The sequence below is a fragment of the Nelumbo nucifera genome, chromosome 2 (assembly GCF_055504915.1).
Source record: "Nelumbo nucifera cultivar China Antique chromosome 2, China Antique-T2T, whole genome shotgun sequence".
Lineage (NCBI taxonomy): Eukaryota > Viridiplantae > Streptophyta > Magnoliopsida > Proteales > Nelumbonaceae > Nelumbo > Nelumbo nucifera.
The window spans coordinates 33,377,851-33,398,831 of record NC_142650.1 but is presented as its reverse complement, the minus strand read 5'-3'; the positions used below and the strand labels follow the sequence as shown (position 1 = coordinate 33,398,831).

General features: G+C 36.8%; 2 protein-coding genes across 3 annotated transcripts in view; one reads left to right on the top strand and one right to left on the bottom strand.

Moving 5' to 3' along the window:
* The window catches only part of LOC104603257 (bifunctional aspartokinase/homoserine dehydrogenase 2, chloroplastic-like), a 32,880-nt gene extending 28,606 nt beyond the window's left edge, over positions 1–4,274 (top strand). For both annotated transcript variants that reach the window (XM_010267249.3, XM_010267250.3), the window contains exons 14-18: positions 2,464–2,609; positions 2,851–2,986; positions 3,334–3,417; positions 3,504–3,596; positions 3,878–4,274. In XM_010267249.3, coding sequence (XP_010265551.1) covers positions 2,464–2,609; positions 2,851–2,986; positions 3,334–3,417; positions 3,504–3,596; positions 3,878–4,123 — 705 coding nt within the window. In that variant the 3' untranslated portion in view covers positions 4,124–4,274. The remainder of the gene's footprint in view (positions 1–2,463; positions 2,610–2,850; positions 2,987–3,333; positions 3,418–3,503; positions 3,597–3,877) is intronic.
* A 2,484-nt stretch (positions 4,275–6,758) lies between these two features.
* On the bottom strand, positions 6,759–20,912 carry LOC104603258 (uncharacterized). Its single transcript, XM_010267251.3, has 6 exons — positions 19,368–20,912; positions 19,067–19,193; positions 9,180–9,349; positions 7,811–8,099; positions 7,549–7,715; positions 6,759–7,085 (listed from the first exon to the last, which is right to left on the bottom strand). Exons 1-6 carry the CDS (start codon positions 19,381–19,383, stop codon positions 6,922–6,924), a joined length of 933 nt encoding a protein of 310 aa, XP_010265553.1. The 5' UTR covers positions 19,384–20,912; the 3' UTR covers positions 6,759–6,921.
* Between the last annotated feature and the right edge of the window lie 69 nt (positions 20,913–20,981).

The following is a 20,981-nucleotide window of genomic DNA, read 5'->3' as shown; positions in this document are numbered from 1 at the left end:
TATATGAATTTATAAGTGAGTCAATGTAATTGCAATTTAAGAAGAGTTGATTTGGTGAAATAAAATTTGGTTTAGTGAACTCTGGTCGTCCAAGAATCTTTTTCTTACCCCCACCTCTCACCTATTTCTTCTTCTAAGTTATCTTTCTCTTTGTTGTTTACCCTAACAGCAAGAATGTTTTTTTATCAATTAACTACAAGAACTCTCTCTTTTCTAATTTCTTGCTCTTTCTTTGGACAGCAAGCTGTCTACTTGCTTCTCCATCCCTATTGTTCATCCCAAAGGACAGCCCACTACCAGATCTGAAATTTATAGGACTACCTTGTACTACATCAAAAACTCATCTAGATTAGTTCTAGTCTTTATAGAATGTTGTATGAATGTCTTTTGATGAACTTATGGCTGTTGATTGCTGCAATGGATTCTTGGAAAAATAGAGAGAGAAAAAGAGAATTCATCATCATCCAAGCCTTATATGGGGTTGGCTACATGAATCCTGTTTCGCCATTTCATTATGTTTAATGCCATATCCATTTTTAAATCGCAAACACTTAAATCATTTCTTACTACTTCGACCCATGTCCTTTTTGGTCTACCCCTAGCCCTTCTAGTCCTTCAACTTATAATAGGTTGCTTATTTTTATGTGTTGTTGATGGTCTTCTATACATGTGACCCAACCATCTTAGTCTACTTTCTTCATTTTATCACCTATTAGAGCTACTCCTAGGTTCCTTTGAATGACTTCATTTCTGACCTGTCCTTTCTACCTTTTCCACTCATCCATCTTAGCATACACATTTATGCCACACTCATTTTTTGGACATGTTGTTTCTCGACTGCCTAACACTCTGCTCCATACATCATTGCTGGCCTTGTAGCTATTTTATAAAATTTCCTTTTAACCTAAGTGGTATTTACCTATCATATGGATGCACCTGTAATCACTATTAAAGGAGAGGTTGCATCTCGTTTCTCTCCTAAGGATGCTTGTAAGGGTCTGTTCGTTTTTTGGATTTTGAGAGGGGGAAAGTTGGTCAATGGGATTTTGGTTCTTATTGACTAAGGTACCCATGTTCTTTTCTCAGATTTATGTGGGGCCCATGAAAAAATTATTTTCCCTGGGTATCACTTCCCTAGGTAAGTGGTACCCATCTCCTAGGTGGGTAACTAACTTTCCCACTTGGGAGGAAAGTTGCCAACACTTAGATAGGACAAAATTGCCCCTTTTAATAATGGCTTTTTGTGGCTAAAACGGTCATTGTCTTATTTACCTGGGAAATAAAAGAACATGGGTAAGTAACTTCCCGAAAAGTGAACGGGGCCTAAAAGTTTTATCCTCTTGATTAATGAAATTTCCATTCAATTATAAAAAAAAGGACTCTAGACGCACCCTTCCATTTTGCTCATCTTGCTCTAATTCTATGGGTGACATCCTCCTCAATCTCTTCCTTATTATAAATTATCAAACCAAGGTATTGGAAAAGGTCACATTGAGTTATCTCTTGGTCTCCAATCATAAGTATACCCTTATTATTATTATTATTATTATTATTAAATTTGCATAGCACATATTTTGTTTTAATCTAATTATTATTATTATTATTATTTTTTTTTTTTTTTGATAAATGAGTAAGAGTTTTCATCTACTTATTTTGAAGCATCTTGTTTTTGAGGTATTTGTCCACAATCTTAATTGTGCATTTAATCCTTCATTAGTTGCTTCAATAAAACAATATCATTAACAAATAACATGCACCATGGAACCTCCTCCTGAATATGTTTAGTCAATTCATTTATGACCAGTACAACTAAATAAAGGCCAAGTGTTGAACCTTGGCAAAGATCCATCGTAAATGTAAAATATGATGTTCTCTCCCAGAGGCGTACATATCCTTAATTAGGTCTATACTAGTTGGGACCCATGTGATTTAGGGGCTTTGTTAAGCAAAATTGAAGGAAAAGGATACTTATAACATTCCCAATAGGTTAGTCAGTCTAAGCCCACCCCAACCATAATTTTATTGACGTTTAATTTTACCAACTTCCTAATGGGATTTAAATTAATGCAAACAAATTTTAAAACTAATAAATTTGTATTATTTTTCTTAATTTGTATTTTTATTATTGTTAGATAATTTTGTGTTAACTTTTAAATGTAAAATATTCACTTCTCAGAGCTCTCTGTTTCTCCAAAAATGCTAGAGATTTGATTGTCCTGCCATGTTTTTTGATTGGTATCTGCTTCAGCATTCTTTTATTCCTTTGATGTTCTAAAGTATGTCATTGTTTCTGGTTCACATGGCCGTGACAGGTAGTGTTGCTTAGTTAAATCTTACAATTCTTTTTTGTTTAAGAGAAGATAAAAACTTCTCACTCATTAAGATGGTAGAAAACTACTCTTCTGAAGTTTCACTCTTTCTTATTGTTACATATATTATGACATTATCATTCCGCAAATCCAGTATTTGAAATTGAGAGCACTTCAGAGGCAATCTTATACCCATTATTTCTATGAAGCAACTGTTGGAGCTGGTCTCCCAATCATCAGCACATTACAGGGACTCCTTGAAACTGGTGACAAGATTTTGCGCATTGAAGGCATCTTCAGGTTAGCTGCCCTGCAACCTATTTTATGTCTGAATATCAGTTCAGTTTCAACAAAGAACACAAAAGACTTGCAGTTCTAGTCTTCAACTATGCAACCTAGACATTACAATGCCATGGTTGGCTGGACAAGGTGTTAGATATGAAATTTGCACTAAAAATTCATCTTGTATGACCCCAATCTGTTACTCCAAGTGTTTAGTTTTTTTACCTGATTTATGTTTTGTGGTATTATTCTCTTGCAGTGGGACTTTGAGTTATATTTTCAGCAACTTTATAGGAACACGAGCTTTTAGCGAGGTGGTGGGAGAAGCAAAAGAAGCTGATTATACTGAGCCAGATCCAAGAGATGATTTATCTGGGACTGATGTTGCAAGAAAGGTGGTTATGTCTGTATTTACTAAAAAAGGGTCTTCTTGCTCTGCCTTCGTTTCACCATCTGCCTCTTCAGTTAGTGTAACTTAAGTTGGAGGAAAAGTATTCATTAAAAAAAAAAAAACTTAAGTTGGAGGAAAATGGGAAAAGATGTGTTCCCCCAAACAACACATGTTACTAGGAACATAGAATAAGAGTACGCCATGTCCTGGCTAATCTAGGCCATCCATTGAGTAGGGGAATCTCTGTATTAGACATGTTTTACAGGAAATTATGTGCGGCCCAGAAAGCATGTAGCTTATGGAAGATTCCCAATTTGTTTGGAGTTCTTACTACATCTATTCTCATTGCAGGTCATAATCCTTGCTAGAGAATGTGGTCTAAAGCTCGAGCTTGATAATATCCCTGTCCAAAGTCTTGTGCCTGAACCATTAAGAGTAAGAATGAAATAACCGAGCAATAGTGAACCTTGGAGCTCATTGGCTTATCAATGATGCTATCTTCTCTTACTATATTGCTGCAGGCTAGTGCTACAGCTGAAGAATTCATGCAGCAGCTTCCTCAATTCGACCAAGACATGGCAAAGAATCGACAGGATGCCGAGGCTGCAGGCGAAGTGAGTATCTGCTAGCATCTCTTATATGCTATTATAGTGAAGCCATCAAAGGATCCTATGTCCATTAGAGCAATCAATACTTTTCTCTGGTGATGATCTCCTAATCTAATTGCAGTAGTTTTCTTGGTGGGTTAGCTAGGATTAAAGGAGTGTAGCTCCTGGCACGCTTTGTCAAACAACATTATGAACTTTGTGCTTTATATATTGCTTCCATTGAAGTGTTTGTGTGTTGTACACGTGGGGTTTTTTCTTGCATCTGATGATTTTTTTTTATATTTAAGGTGCTGAGATATGTTGGCGTGGTGGATGCGGTTAATAAAACTGGGCTTGTAGAGTTAAGGAGATACAAAAATGATCACCCATTTGCACAGCTTTCCGGATCTGATAACATCATTGCTTTCACAACATCAAGATACAAGCAACAGCCACTGATTGTCCGTGGGCCGGGGGCTGGAGCCCAAGTTACAGCTGGTGGAGTATTTAATGATGTATTACGACTTGCCTCTTATCTTGGTGCTCCTTCATAGATTTATTTTTTGTATACCATTTGAGCCATCATCCTAGTGTATGATTTGATTTGTTCAACGCACCCCATCCTGTGACTTCACGCTGTGCTAAAAAACGATCTGTGATGTGTATGTAAAGTCGTGAAGTTGTTGTTGTGTGTTTTTTTTCTTATGACTCCGGTGTTAAGTACGGGGTAACTAAACGTGTGTATAATTTAGTTTGAAGTTTATTATTTAGTTATCAAAAATTAAATTAAAAAAAAAAATTAATATGGGTCTTGTATTTTTGTAATTGATAATCTATTCTGACCTATTTTATTTGAAACCCACTATTAATTTATGTTTTTTTAATTTGATTTAAGATATTAAATGAGATCTTATTAGTAAACAATAACTCACTTTATTTGGTATTTCTGTATTTACTATTTATCTAGTAAATCTATTTTGAGTTATTTATTTTTAAAAGTTAAATCAAGTTTTTAATTAATAAAGTATTTTCTTTTTGAAAAAAAAATCATTTAAAAACAAATGTGGGTTTATGGTAATCTTTTAATGGGTTCCACCATTTGTATTTAATAGATTATAGATAAACATGTGTTAAGCTAATAAATATTTGTCTATTGAGAATATTTAGGAGCAAAACTACCCACTTTTTGAATCATATTTCTTGAATTAATAGGATGCCACGTGCTTGAATGGTGGTAGTGGGTTGTGAGCTTTAGCAACAGCTTCTCAGAAAATGTCATGTGTCTATCTTTCTAGAAAAATGAGTATGCCACATGTCTAAATGGTGGATGGCTGTAGCCTGATAATGGGTTGTGGGTTTTAGCAGGAACTTCTCAGAAATTGTCTCATGTCTAGTTTTTCAAAAAATGAGAAGGCCATTTGTCTGAATGGTAGTAGTGGGTTGTGGGTTTTAACAACTTCTCAGAATATGCTACATGTTTAGAATTCCAGAAAAATGAGATTGTCATGTGTCTGGAGACTGTAGCCTGAAAAGAGTATATATATATATAAGATGTGAAGTCGTGAAGTTAAAGCAAATGCCCATAGTCATACAAAAAGAATAAGGAAAATAAAAAACGGAGAATTAGAAGGAAATGCCCTACATTATAAAAGAAAGAAATAGGGGTGATTATGGGTTGAACCCAGACCAGATTTAAGCGATGTTTGGAACCATAGGTGTTTTTTCAATAAACATTGCCACATAGGTGCCACTTCAACATTTAGGCCAATCATGTTGATCTGTACACATAAAGACTCGCAAAAGTTGGCATTGATTTATGTGCATGCCTACCATTGAGGGAAGCTTCATTTTAACGCTTCCCCTAATGGTTAGGCATTTATTCATTGTTATGTTGATGTGGTGTCTAATGGCGCTTAGTTGTTAATAAACGGTTTCATTATTACTTTTCTCGGGTTTGCAAACAAATCAAATACAAACATTTAGTGAGTAAATGAAAGCTATACCAAACATATACTTAATGCCTCTATCTTAAGGGATATAGCCCAAGCTCTGCTTTGAATATATTGTATTAAGGGATAATTACTTGTATATACCCACAAAACTACTTATATATGTCTCATTGGTTTCAAAACCTATTTATATAGGCCTTGTAAGATGGAATTAACATGATAAATGAAAAGTTAAAATAAATTAACAAGATAAACAAAAATTGAAAAATTACAATAAAATTGGAATAAAATAGTAATAAAATTAAAAATAAAGCTCAGCCCATGTGCTGGCCTATAACTTTGATTATATTATTTTAAGAGATAATTACTTATATATACCCATAAAACTACTTATATATGCCTTATAATTTCAAAACCTATATATATATATATATATATATATATATATATATATATATAAAAGATGACCTTCTAATACAAAATAGGCCATCTGTTAAGAAAATGTTTATGGCTGTTTCATGTGTCCGTCAACTCGTCAACTTTTTTTTTTATAATTTCATTTTAATCTTCATCTTCTTCTCTGTTCCCCTTTAATTTACTTTTTGTGCCACTCTCTCTCTCTCTCTCTCCCTTCCTCTTCTGTTCCCTACTGGTTTGACTGTTTGCAGGTGAAAAGAAAATGGGGAGATACAACATAATTAACTGGTGTTTGAAGAACAGAGAAGAGAGAGAGAGAGAGAGAGAGAGAGAGAGAGAAAGGAAGAGAAATGTCCATTATATATAGTTTGCAATGGTGGAAAAGAGGGGAAGGGAAAAAGAAGAAAGAGAGGAAGTAAGAAAAGAAGAGAAAGGAAAGAACGTCATGTTTTGAAAATTTAATGAACAGTTAAGAGACATTTTGGTCCTTTTAAATTCTATCTATTAGACTGAATGTTTGAAAGATCAAAAAGGTACAAGTAGGTTTTGAACAGTTAAGAAACCTCAGGTATATATAAGTAATTATCCCTTATTATATGAGATAATATAATATTTGTCATATATTGTCATATTATAATAGATATAAAATAATACAAAGAACACACATATTCTGGGCCGGGCTTGAAAACAACCTTGGCCTGAGTCCGGAAATTTGCAGGCCAGGCTAGAAATGATCACCCTAGTGCAAAGCAAAATATGCAGAGACCTATGCACTTTAATGATTAAAACCTTTTTACTGATAGGAACTCCCCATAGTCTTGTACATATTTTACTTGTCCCATTAAGGCGTCAAAAACAAAAGACTACTTGCCACTGTACAAATTTCATACTCCAAATGAAGACTTCACTCTTCAGCAAAGATAACCAAAAAAGAGTTCTGATTAAGTGAGATTTGTCACCAAAAGAAAGCGAGGAAGAATCCCATTTTACTTCTCAAACAATTTATTTGCTACTCCAAGGGAATCCAGTTGTGCTTCAATGGCGCAGAGATCATCCACCAGGAAGCCCTTTGATCCGTCCATCAGATTACTGAGTTGTATGAATTTGGCCCAGCCCCAAGACATGCTCCCTTCACCAAACCATTGATTACCTACAATTAGAAACTTTCAACTTTTCAATTTCACACATGTTGCACAGATGAGAACATAATCAAATCTTTAATATGATTGCAAGCTACAATTTTTAGGAATGAATACCACATATGGGTAAGAATTGCTCTAGCTCCCCTTTGGTTGCATATAAATGGCTGTGAACATTTTTCAAAAGCTGAGTGCTAATTTAGGAAAATGGCAACACTGCATTTCTCAACCACTCTGAGTTGTTTTCCAAAGAAATCAATCAGTTTTCCTCCATTTTACATGCATCCAAACACAAACCTAGGATCTTATTGAAAACCCAGATTCAGTTTCAGGCTAGGTGTAGGTGGAAATGAAGCTGGAAGTAGTTTCCATTGCCTTTGATCCTGTTAATATGTCTTAAAGAGCCACCATTTCAAGAGCTACTAATTAATGAGGTAGATATGTATACCAACAAAGCCTATATCACCAAATTACCTTTACATTCCATGTGTTTGCCATGGATTTGGTCCTTTACTCGCATGGTGAACTCAACATACACTTTTCTTCCTGGAAGAAGGGTTGACAAATCGGCCAATACCAAATACAAAGAAAGATAGTTGCCTTTTCCCTCTTTTGAACCTTTTGGATAGAATGTCATTTTCCTGAAATCACAACCCCGGAAGAAGATTGATGGAGTAATACCAATTTTAAGTGCTATAGTTAACTGCAAAACTAGGGAAACATAAAACCCATTTACCATTTATGACCACCCATAGTAAACACTTCTGAGTTACAAATTTCCTCAACTAACTCAGGAAACTTCTCTATCCTCCAAACATGGTTAAAAGCCAGTGGGCCCATCATTGAAAAACACTCCCCTTTTCCTGCATTGCTCTCCCTACTGACATAGATTTCAGCTCCAAAATAGCAAGTGTCATCAATTAGGTATCCATTAGCAGGGTCATTGAAAACATCAAGGCAGATAAATCGAGCAAAACCCCACTCAGTCATCATTGAATGAAATCGGTTTGCCATCCCATTACCATCTACAAACAGTTAATGCTGACTGTGAGCATAAAATAGCAAAGTATATGAAATATTAACAAGAGAAATGCAGAAAATTTGGGAATTCAAGGATAAAGGAATCACAAGAATCCATTGAAAACATAAAACATAACTTCTGCATTTTTTTTCATTCACCATCATCCAAGATCCTAAATAAAAATAAAATGCCATAGAAGATATCACTCCATGTATGTCAGGATGAACCTCCAATATAAAGTTGTTCCCAGGGGTGTCAATGGACCGGTTTTGGATTGAACCCCATCCAAACCAAAATCAATTTGGATGGATTGGACGGACTAATAAGACATATTGGATTGGACCAGTCCAGATTTAATGGTCCAAAGTATTTATTGGATTGGATTGGTCCTGGTCCATCCGCAATGAATTTATATTGGATTGGGTTGGATTGAGCCAATATCTGGTCCATTGATAGAAGATAAGAATATAGGTGTCAATGGACCAGGTTTGGATTAGAATTAATCTAAATTAAAACAAATTTGAACAGAATGAACGGTCCATACATTGAATTGGACCGGTCCAAAATATTCATTGGATTGGATTGGACCTGATCCATTTGGAACGGACTTGCATTTGACTTGATTGGATTGGACCAAAGTCCACAATTGCATTGGACTGGGAGTCACCAGTGTGAACTTGTCTTACACTGCCGGATTATTAAGCATGACTAAGGTAAAGACAAACCAAGCAGTTGGACTTGATCAATTGGTTATCCAAGAAAACTGCCCAATTATTCATATCCCATAGCTAGCATATAACACCATTCCTTGACTAGTAGTGCCTAGAACCTATTGACATCATTTCACTTAATGCTTTAAGTGCTTCTCAGACTGTCTAAAACTTCAATTTGAAAGGGCACAAGAATTATTTGGCTATGCAAGCTTAGCAAGGGAAAAGAAAATTAACAATAATAAAAATGGATTATGATGGCAATATATGAAAAAGTAACATCATGAGTTTGGATATCATAAAATAAGCATCAACTGCATTTTATGGCACATGAAAGCAAGCACTGTACATGGCTTTTGCTTGGAAGAGACTACCTTGTAAAGTCAAGTATCTGTCCTGTAACTGGTCAAAGATAAACAACCTGAGTAAGACATTAACCTTCCAACCAGGAGGGAGAGAATTTGCCTCTGATATTGCCAAGTAGAGAGAGATGTGGTCGTTTCCATTTCTATTCTTGTTCCCATTTGGGTATAAAACCAGTTTCCTGCAACCATCACAATCCATTTGGATTTAATAAACCATAAGCTGAAATTTTTGTTGGAAAACTTTGGAGAATTAATAGTTGATACTCCAAACATTTTCGTCCTTTTGAAGCAAATTAAAGAAAGAAGAATAATGTTGGACAGGCCTGGGTTAAGAATCTGATGATAAATTTTGAAGGGTCTCTAGTTAACTAGGACCTAGGTCCAATGCAGTTGAAATTCTTCAACTCAGTTCCTGAATTTACAGCCTCAAAAACAATCAAAGAAGAACTTAGTCCTCTTTTTAAAAGACCCAATAAAAAGCAATTCTTTGTACGCCTGCTTTTTACCTAGTGTCTTTTCTGTCCATTTTCTATCCCTTGATGTTGAATGGCTTCATTGTTTTGAATTGCATGTTGTAGCACTAGTTCATTCTCTATGATGAATCCATTAACAATGTCTAACAAAACATGGAGTAACAGAGATAATGAATCATTCTCATCACGCTTGTGGCTTAACTGCTAAACTAAAATTTTAATGTGGTATCTGTAGATGTTCAAGACCGCTATCAGTCCTGATCACTAAGAAACTTCAGGTTCGAAGAGAAGAGAAAGTGAAGAAGAAGGAGAAAGAGTGGTGAGAGAGCAGTAGAACACAGTTTTGAGGAGAAGAACAGAATCTCAATATTCTGCCGCCGCCACTTTAATTTAATATTTATATGTTATGCTAGTTACATGAAAGGACACATCTGCCCTTCGTGTTTACATCATAAATAACAACTAGAATAGCAGAATCATAAATCGACCACAGCTGTGACTAGATACATTCTACCCTACGGACAGAGTAGGACCACAGCTGTGGGGCCCACATCAATGTTCTCTACACTCCCCCTCAAGTTGGGAGTAGATGTTTATCATTCCCAACTTGGATAGATCTGCTTCTAGCTTCTTTCTTGATACGGCTTTAGTGAGGATGTCCGCTAGTTGCATACTAGATGTGATGTAAGGGAGACATACTTCTTGAGATGAGACCCTCTCTCGTACAAAATGCCGGTCAACTTCAATGTATTTGGTTCTGTCATGCTGCACTGGATTATGTGCTATATTAATGGCTGCTTGATTATCACAATACAGCATCAAGGGCTTCTCATACTCAATGCCCAACTCCTCAAGTAGAGATCTTAGCCATAGGATTTCAGCTACTCCGTTGGCCATGGACCTGTATTCTGCTTCAGGAAACAAGTAGACAACACTTTGTTTCTTACTTCTCCAGAAAACAAGGTTTCCTCCCACAATGGCACAATATCCTGAGGTAGACCTTCTGTCATCAACACTCCCAGCCCAATCAGCATCTGTATAGACCTCCACCTTCATGTGGTTGTTGTTCTTGAACAGTATACCCCTACCCAGGCATCTCTTCAAGTAGGCTAAGATTCTTTCTGGTGCAAGAAGATGTGTGGTTCTAGGAGAATGCATGTATTGGCTGACAACACTAACAGCATAAGTAATATCTAGCCGAGTGAGACGGAGATAATAGGAGTTTTCCTACCAATTGCTAGAACATAACTTTGTCTTCAAGAAGCTCCCCACTCTCGGCACTAATCCTGTGGTTCTGTTCAATTGGTGTATCTGCAGGCTTGACACCTAACTTTCCAGTTTCTACCAACAAGTCTAGGACATATTTCCTCTGAGAGATAAAGATCCCCTGTTTGGATCTAGCAATCTCAATACCCAAAAAATACCGGAGTACACCAAGGTCTTTCACCTCAAATTCTTGATGAAGGAGCTGTTTAAGGGACTCAATCTCATGGCTATCATTCCCTGTGACCACAATATCATCAACATATACTATCAGTAGTGTCAAGGAGGACTCCACCCTCTTGATGAATAGGGTATGATCTGACTGGGCCTGTACATAACCAAACTTCACAAGGGCTAGTCTGAATCTATCGAACCAAGCCCTAGGTGACTGTTTCAAACCATACAAAGCCTTGTTGAGATGGCAGACCTTCTTACCTATCTCTGCATCATAGAATCCAGGAGGCAAACGCATGTAAACTTCTTCCTGCAGATCGCCATTCAGAAATGCATTTTTCATGTCCATTTGGTATAAAGGCCAAGTGTGACTTGCTGCAAGGGATAATAGGACTCGAATAGTGGTCATCTTGGCTACCGGTGCAAAGGTCTCCAAGTAATCTATGCCATAAGTATGTGTAAACCCTCTTGCAACTAACCGAGCTTTATACCTCTCAATAGATCCATCTGCATTATGCTTCACCGTAAATACCCATCTGCATCCAACTGGTTTCTTTCCTTTGGGCAGATCAACTACCTCCCAGGTGTTGTTTTTCAACAGGGCATCCATCTCATCTTGCATTGCATCTTTCCATTCTGGGACGGATAGGGCTTCTTGCACTGTTCTTGGAATAGGGACATTGGAAATGGAGCTAAGGTAGGACCAGTAAGTAGGATATAGGCAATCATAGGATAAAAAATGGGAAATACAGTGGGTTGTAGATGTGGTACAATGTCGTTTCCCTTTAAGGACTGCAATCAGAAGGTCAAGATCATTTGTAGGAGGTGCAATGGCTGGGACTGTAGTACCTGGACCTGGAGCTGGAGGTGAGATTGGAGATGGCCAGGACTGCTGATGATCAGAATCAACCTGCCAGCACCGCCTGTGATAGACCCTCAACTCCTGATCCCTCTTACCACACTCACCATTGCAGCTCTCCCTCAACTCCTGATCCCTCTAACCACACTCACCATTGCAGCTCTCATCACCCAATGGAATAGGTAAAGGAACTACCCCACTCTCACTGCTCTCCCCCTAAAGACAAGGACTCAAACCCCCACTTTCACTGCTCTCCCCCTGAGGGGAAACCCGAGGATAATAGGGTGTCCCCTCAAAGAAAGTGACATCCATGGAGACAAACCTCCTCCCTGAGATAGGATCATAGCAGCAATAACCCTTTTGAGTTTGTGCATAACCAAGGAAGATGCATTTGGAGGCTTTGGGTTCGAACTAGGAGTGATGGGGTCTGAGAAGCTGAACAAAGCATGTACAACCGAATGTCTTAAGGGGAATAGAAAACAAGTCCTCACGAGGGTGTAGACGGGAAAAAAGAGATCTCAAATCAAGGACCCTAGAAGGAACCCGATTAATAAGGTGTACCGCCGTGAGGATAGCATCACCCCAGAAACGGATAGGAACATTGGAAGTAAACATGAGACTTCTAGCCACTTCCAAAATGTGCCTATTCTTCCATTCGGCAACTCCGTTCTGCCGAGGTGTATGAGGGCAAGAGCTCTGGTGGATAACCCCATGATGAAGAAGATAAGATGTCAATGATTTAGCAAAGTATTCCTTTGCGTTATCGGATATGAGAACTTTGATCTTGGCATCAAACTGGGTTAGGATCATTTGGTGAAAATTTTGGGTCAGGGAAGGTACCTCATCTCGTGAACGCATGAGATAAACCCAAGAAAAACAGGTATGATGATCAACAAATAACAAGAAATATCTGTATCCACCCATGGAAGGGATATGATAAGGCCCCCAAACGTCAATATGCACAATATCAAAAGAATTATCACTCCTTTTATTACTCAATAAATAAGGCTTTCTACAATGCTTAGCAAACTCACAACTTTCACACTGTAACTGAGACAACTCAATAGACTCAAATAAAACAGGAAACAGACTCTCTAAAAACCGAAAAGACAAATGACCTAATCGGTTATGCCACAGCATAACCAAACTCACACTCTGAGAAACAAAAGACATCTTCTCAACCGACTCTCCCTGATGGAACCTCTCCCCGAGCAGATAGATCCCATTCGTCTCACGGCCAGTCCTAATCACCTTCTTCGTCTCCAAGTCCGGGAAAACACATTGGTCAGGAAAGAAGGTTACTGAGCAGTTCATATGCTTGGTAATACTACTGACTGAAAGAAGGTTAGTATCAAGCTTAGGAACATGCAAGACAGATGACAGGGAGATGGTATCTGATAACTTGATGTCACCCTTTCCAGAAATAGGAACCAGGGAGCCATCAGCGATAGATACTTTATCCCTATCAGAAGACAAATGGTAAGTAGTAAACAGTGAAGGCAGGCTAGTCATGTGATCAGATGCACCTGAGTCTATTACCCAACAAGGTTCAGTAATACCTGGAGCTGAGGCATGATAGGCTGAAGCTCGAGTACCTGAATGTGCGAAGGCAGATGTGGCAGGTATTGATGAAGACTGCGGTGGTTGAGCTGAATTTCCAACTTCCTTTTCTAACTATATTAGGGCTGCCCGAACTGCTACTAAGGTCTCTAAAGATGTTCCTTTTGTGCCAGATGAGGATGCTAAATCAGTGTTCACGGCTACATGAGCAGTGCCCTTCTTGCTTCTCAACTTCGCAGGAACCAAGTGAGGGTGCAGTTTCCAGCATGTCTCTTTTGTATGTTTGGGCTTCTTGTCTTCATTCCTCCTATCCTTCTTTGAATCACCCCCTGATTTGGGTGTGACCGCTACAAAGGCTGGTGTGGGGGGCTGAGGTTGCATCATAACCTTCCTTCTGGTCTCTTCACTGTGTACAAATGAGTATGCCTGAGAGAGAGTCACACTGTCTCTAGTCAAAATCTGTTGCCGTACAATATCATACTCTGAATTTAGGCCCGCCAGAAACTCAAATACCCGGTTTGTCTCAACCTGCTTTCTATATATCTGTGCATCTTTGGGACTCTCCCACTCAAGAGTCTCTAAGTGATCAATCTCACGCCACAGGGACTGCAAGGTAGAGAAATATACTAAAACCAGTCTCTCTCCTTGTTTAAGATTCTTCACTTCACATTTCAATTCATATGCTCTGACAACATTAAGGGGTTGGGAATAAGTTTCTTTCATAACATTCCATATCTCCTTAGTTGTCTTTGCCCACAAATAATTCCGGCTAATACGAGGCTGCATAGAATTACACAGCCATGTCATAACCAAGTAGTTTTCTTGAATCCACTTGGTATATGTCAAGTCTCCCTTGGGAGGTTCCTTAATATCTCCCAAGAGGTACCCTAATTTACCTCTTCCACCAATAGCCATCATGGTTGATTGGGCCCATTCCAAATAGTTTGATCCATCAAACTTTACAGTCGTAATCTGACCACCCATCTCAGAAACATTACCATAACTGATGTTCCCAAGGCTGCCTTCTCCCTGATTTTTAAACTCCATTTCTGTCAAGTCTCAAAACAGCACTTGGACTATCAATCACAATCAAAAAACAGTATGGGCCTGATCTGTATTCACAGTGTATGTGCACAAAACTGGGATAATTCTGATCTAAAACCAACTAGCCAACACAACAGTAGCTGTCCGTAGAGCTCTAATCCCTTAGGACTCTGAAAAACAGCTTAAAAGAGGTCTGATATGCTTGGGAGAGCTAGGGTTTTAATCAGTCCTTAAAGTGAACAATTCAGTTGCACAATCCACTCAGTACTGTATATATATACTTGCAGTAGGGTTAATAAGAAACCCTAGAATCTGTATATATAAATCTCAAGGTTCAGTCAAACACTAGGGCTTGCCGCAAGATTACTTTCAAACCCTAGTGAAGAGAGAAGCACAGTTGAGACAGTTCGGCCTAGGGTTTGCTGTAAAACCCTAGTGAATCGCAGAGAGAAAACCCTAGGATAGTTCGGCCTTCCCCTCCAGATAGGTCCAACCTATCTTCTCTGATCTAACTTCTCTTAGAAAATAAATAACTTACAGGGAAAAAGTGTTTGCTGCCTTCTAGGGTTACCCGAACCCTAGTCTTCTCTGATCCTTCCTGACCACCAACACTCTGCAACCCTAACAAGTTTCCAACAACTGCTAGCACTTCTGGCGATCTCCAAGAATCAGTCTGCGAACTCCTCCTTTTCAGCTCCCAGTCCTAGGAGATTCTCATGTGGTCGACTGGTATTAGACTCACATGAGAAACCCTAACTTAGCTCTGATACCATGTAGATGTTCAAGACTGCTATCAGTCTTGATCACTAAGAAACTTCAAGTTCGAAGAGAAGAGAAAGTGAAGAATAAGGAGAAAGAGTGGTGAGAGAGCAGTAGAACACAGTTTTGAGGAGAAGAACAGAATCTCAATATTTTGCCGCCGCCACTTTAATTTAATATTTATATGTTATGCTAGTTACATGAAAGGACACATCTGCCCTTGGTGTTTACATCATAACACAACAATATAAAACTGAAAAGTAAATAACAACTAGAATAACATAATCATAAATAAACCACAGCTGTGACTAGATACATTCTACCCTACGAACAAAGTGGGACCACAGCTGTGGGGCCCACATCAATGTTCTCTACAGTATCCAAACAGAACCCTAGACAAACCCCTAAAATAAGTCTCCATCTCAAATGGTTTATAATATTATATGTACTAGAATAATTTAGACAGCTTCTGGTTTTGTAACATATATTATATTTATGCAAGTAGGGAGGCAAACAAAACAAGGCATGTATGAGCTCTCCACCTTAGTGGAAACAGATGGTCATCAGTCTAGTAGGCCTAGGCCCATCTTTTCTCAGTTGCCTAACACCCTGGCAATTTCAGTACCGGGGTGAACTCCCAGGGAGGCCATCAACAAACTCCGGAAGAAAAATGAACAAGAAAGAAAGAAAGAAAGAAAGAAAGAAAGAAAGAAAGAAAGAATGGTAAATTACAAAGACCCCCTATACAGCTATACTACAGGTTCAGTGACAATTACCTCTGAATTTTCATTTGCAACAAAGACCCCCTCTATTAAGAGGTCAGTGACAATTACCCTCATGAACTTTCATCTGTGACAAAGACCTCCCCCCCTGAAATTTTACTCTGCGACGAATACCCCTTCATTAAAGTTCAGCCACTTAACTTTGAAAAAAAAAATCTCATTTAGTTGTTTAAAGTTTTTCAAGTCCCCAAACTACTCTTTTAAATGAACTATGTATGATTTGATTAGTTTTCTAAATATAGTACTGAAGTCCTCTTGGTTGCTTTAATAGATCCTTACATATTTTTGGTTGAATTCAATATACAACTAAAATGGAGGAAGGAGTAGATAATCTTTATATTTTAAGAATTTAAGATGAAGAGAGACATCCATGTGAGCAATGAAATAATAATTTAAAGAAACTTGTTTTTCTATGTCAATGAAATGATTCTTGGTATTTTAGCTGATTTGGTTTGGAGAAAATGGAGGTATTTTGAGTCAATTATGGTTTAAGAGAAAAGGGCAAGAAAAAAAGGAAAGTTTAAGTGGGCATTTTGATAATTTAATGCATTCCATCATCTAACTTATTCATTACAAAGTGAAAAGGTATTTTGAGTCAATTAGGGTTTAAGAGAAGGGCAAGAAAAAAAGGAAAGTTTAAGTGGGCATCTTGATAATTTAATGCATTCCATCATCTAACTTAACAACCAAGGGGTATTTGTTGCAAAGTGAAAAGTTTAGGGGGTCTATATGTTCCAAATGAAAGTTCACAAGGTAATTGTCACTGACCCCGAGGGTTTTTTGTAATTTACCTGAGAAGGAAATAAACTTTATAAGTATTTTCTCATGGATGGGACCGTTTTGGTCCTGTGCACAGTAAGATATGGTGTTCTTCTATGTGTGGACGGTCCCCATCCACAAATACCCCTTGGCTGGTTCACACTATGGTGTGGACAGGGATGGGTCACACCCCAATTTATCGTCTATAGTATTTTCTCGTGGATGGTTGGTTCACACTATGGTGTGGATAGTTTGTGAGAAGGTTTCAGTGTAACATACTTGTGTTACATTGGTCTAATTACTCTCATTTTATTTAATCTTTTAATAATTTTGAAATTTTAAATTTTTAAATTTTTAAATTTTATCAATAAAATAATAAATTTTAATGTTAGATCTAGCACATGTAAGACGATTCTCCTTCTCTACTCTTTTTTCATTAATTAAATATTAATTTTTTTAATATTTTTAGCAATAAAATAATATTTTTTTATTTTTTAATATTTAAAATAATATTTTTAATTATTTAAAAAATACAGTTGTTGTCTACATATTTATTGATGCATTTTTTTCAATTTATTTACCATATAAAATGCAAAAAGTAGACATTTATGATTGATTGTGTAAGATCTCCCATAAAATGTATATGAGATACATGGAATCAAAAAGTGTGGTGTAGACACTACACCTACAAAACGCCATCATGGGTGTGGCCGGAACAATGCACACAATTTATCTGCAGTTCAGAATAGTTGTTGAATGTGGTGTGGTGTGGTGTGGATTGGTGCTGCCACATGGTGTGGTGTGGACCAGTCCACACCCACCAATTTCTGTAGTGTGGATGAGAAATTGGTGGGTGTGAACTAGTCCACACTACACCCTATGGTAGCACCAATCCACACCACATCGGTGGTGTTCGGAATGGTGTAAGTCCCGTGTCCCGTCCACGGGATTTGGTCGCGTTCGGCTGGGTGTGGACAAGACACCCCAATATAGCGTGAACAGGTCCCGTCCACACCCCAATTTCTCATCTACAGAAAAATCTCGTGGTTAGGGACCATCCACACGATTTTTGATCCCCCTACTTCACACTTTCCCTAAAAAGCTACCCTATTGTCCGTTTCACATTTTAATATTTTTGTCAATAAAATATTAATTATTTTACTTAATTTTTTTTTAATTTTAATGCTTTATCAATAAAATTATATTTAAAATATTTAAAATATATTTTTTAAATTTTAATTATTTTACTATTGTTTTTATAAAAAAATTAAAATTTATTGGTTAATATTAATTCATTGATGCATTTTTCAATATATTTATCATATAAAATGCAAAAATTGGATATTTATGATTAACTGTGTAGATCAAGGTTTTTGAACCGTCGTTGACCCGGACAGTTGGACTGTTCAGCCTGGGAATCGTCCAGGCAAGCGGTTCCGTTTTACCCCAAACCTAGTTTTTGGCCAAAAACAGTTGAAAAGGTCAACAACCCATTGACCCGAGCGTTCAAACCATCAACCCGTTCAACGATTTTTATCGTTTTTTATTTTTAATTATTTTTTTATTTTTTAATTTGTTTGTCCGAACAGGCCATTCTTTGGCTAGAACAGTTCCGTTTTCGGGTTGTTTTTTAAAATGTTGGTGTAGATCATTCGTAAATGTATATGAGATACATGGAATGTCCACAATTAAGAACAGTTATGGACTGTGGTGTAGTGTGGATTGGTTCCTTCCACAATTTGTCATGTAGACAGGCCATATAATTTATCCACGGTGGCGTTTTGTACAATCCATATAATTTATCCACAGTTCAGAATAATTATTGAATGTGGTATGGTGTGGACCACATATACAGATTACAGACCACCCCTTCATCCATTTCGTAAAATCCACTAATTATCGGAGACTTGACCCCAAGGAAGTTGAATAAAATCATTTGAAGGCACTTCACTTTAACGATACTTGTACCATAAATTGATCATCAACCTCGCATCATCACTTAGATGATAGTAACAAGAAGTTGACGCTACAATCTTAGACAGGATATATATAAATTAAAAGACAGATCTAGAGAGTCGAAGATGGGTCATGGGTGAGGTCCCCTTGAACAAAAAACAATACAATGTGCAGCACACACGCATCTGAACTATATATACTCGTACTCGATCGGACAGAAAAGAAAACAAGAGAAAGATAGAGAGATGGGAATAATGTTGATGATACCATTTATAACCTCCAGCCTCAAAATCTCCAGAAACATATTTCTCCATGGACTTTGCAAGTGAAGAAAATGACTTGATCTTAAGCGTGTAATGAGCTGGTATTTCTTTCCTGAATGATCTTAAGATTCCTGCAAAAAACAAATAAATAAATAAAGGGATTCAGTTCACCGGCTGATTCAAACTGTTTTGTTACTTCATCTCTACATGCTAGGCACTTAACAACGTACTTATATTCTTATTCATCCATAAATTTTGTATGCATCATGCATGGGTGACGAGACGATGGAGAACAGTAAGCTTACCCTCTTCGTCCTTCATTAATTTTAACCCAAACTTTTACAAGCAGGAAGCAGCAAATACTAGCTTTCTTTCACACAAGGCTTTGACGTCGCTGCCAACTCAACACAGCAGGCAGCCCAAGTTCTTTGTCGAAGTTGGATGTGAGTTGTGAATTCTGAGAATCGAGAGCTTCTTGGAACATCCTTTTGAATCCTTCGGCTTTGGGCAGTGAACTCGATCGATCTTTTCAACTGTGTCAAATCGGATTTCAGAGCGGCTTCTTGTCATATCACACCTACGCCTTGCGGCCTTGGGACCCAATATATGGCAGGTTTAGCGAGCGAGCGAGAGAGAGAGATTGTGTAGGAAGGAGATTGATACGATAGAGTCAGTTATAAATAACCCCTTTAATATAGAGACAGTGATAAAAGACCCCTGAACTTTTAGCGATTAGACAAAACCCCCTGAGCTGTTCATCATTTTCTTTAATTTATGAAATTATATTACTTTTTTTCCACTGTTCATATTTGAGTGCTTGCCTTAAGATCAAAGCCACAATGCTGGTTGACAACGAAGTGGCTATTACTCAAATAATCCAACCTAGTTTCTTGCATTGCATTCAATTGATGTGAAAGAAGGGTGGGGTTTGGTTTTGTTTTATATATAGATGAATAGTAGTCTAATAGAGGAATAGAGGAAAGGAGGGAAGAAGACGGGGGGGAGGAACAGAGACAGAGGTAACAAGGTGGAGACAGTAAATAGGGAAGATTCATTACAACAATATTGAAAAATGGGGGAAAGCAATAAAATGAAGAAAATAAAAATAGGGGGAAAGCTAACAATATTTTAATAATTATAGTATTTTTAATAACTAATAGTATTTTAATAAATACAATATTTTTAATAATTAATAGTATTTTAATAAATTCAGTTTTTATTAAAAATAGTATTAATAATTACATTAAAAAAATAATGAATTTATTAATTAATCAATAGTATTTATTAATTAATAGTAAATTAATAATTGCAGTACTTTTACTAATTAATAGTCATTTAACAAATAAAGTATTTAGCTAATTACAGTATTTATTAACTAACAGCACTTAATTAATTACAATATTCATTAATAAATAGTATTTAATTAATTAGCCATATATTCAATAAATACATTATTTATTAAAAACTATAGTTTATTACAGTATTTATAATTAGTATTTTTAAATAATTAATTGTATTTATTAATAAATATAATATTAAAACGGTCGAGTTCATCTAGAAACCTATAACGTGCAATCTATATATAATTGAAGCCTAATTACTATAATTAATAAAATTATTAAAAGTTATGAAATTAATAAAAATTAATTAGTAGTTCATAAATTTAAATGACTAAAATACAATTTAAGAGGATAATTAAAATAAATATAAAATAGTAAAAAGATTATGAAAAATAAAAATTAAACAATTTGCATAATGTCATATGACTCCTAATTAGGGATGATCATTCATAACTTAGCTCAACCTTGAAATCAAGTAAATATTTTCTTCTAAGCTAGGTCTAGTGTCATTCGGTTAAAATCGAAAACCAATTCCATAAGATTTGGGCATTTGGGCTGAGATCATTTAAATTTTAACAA

Excerpts from the sequence above, each read along its gene's own strand:
- LOC104603258 (XM_010267251.3), bottom strand. Across the intron at positions 9,350-19,066 it reads GAGGCTGGAGGTTATAAATG|GAAACTGGTTTTATACCCAA; the intron begins GTATCATCAACA and ends TGATGGTTGCAG. Across the intron at positions 8,100-9,179 it reads CAGATACTTGACTTTACAAG|ATGGTAATGGGATGGCAAAC; the intron begins GTAGTCTCTTCC and ends AACTGTTTGTAG.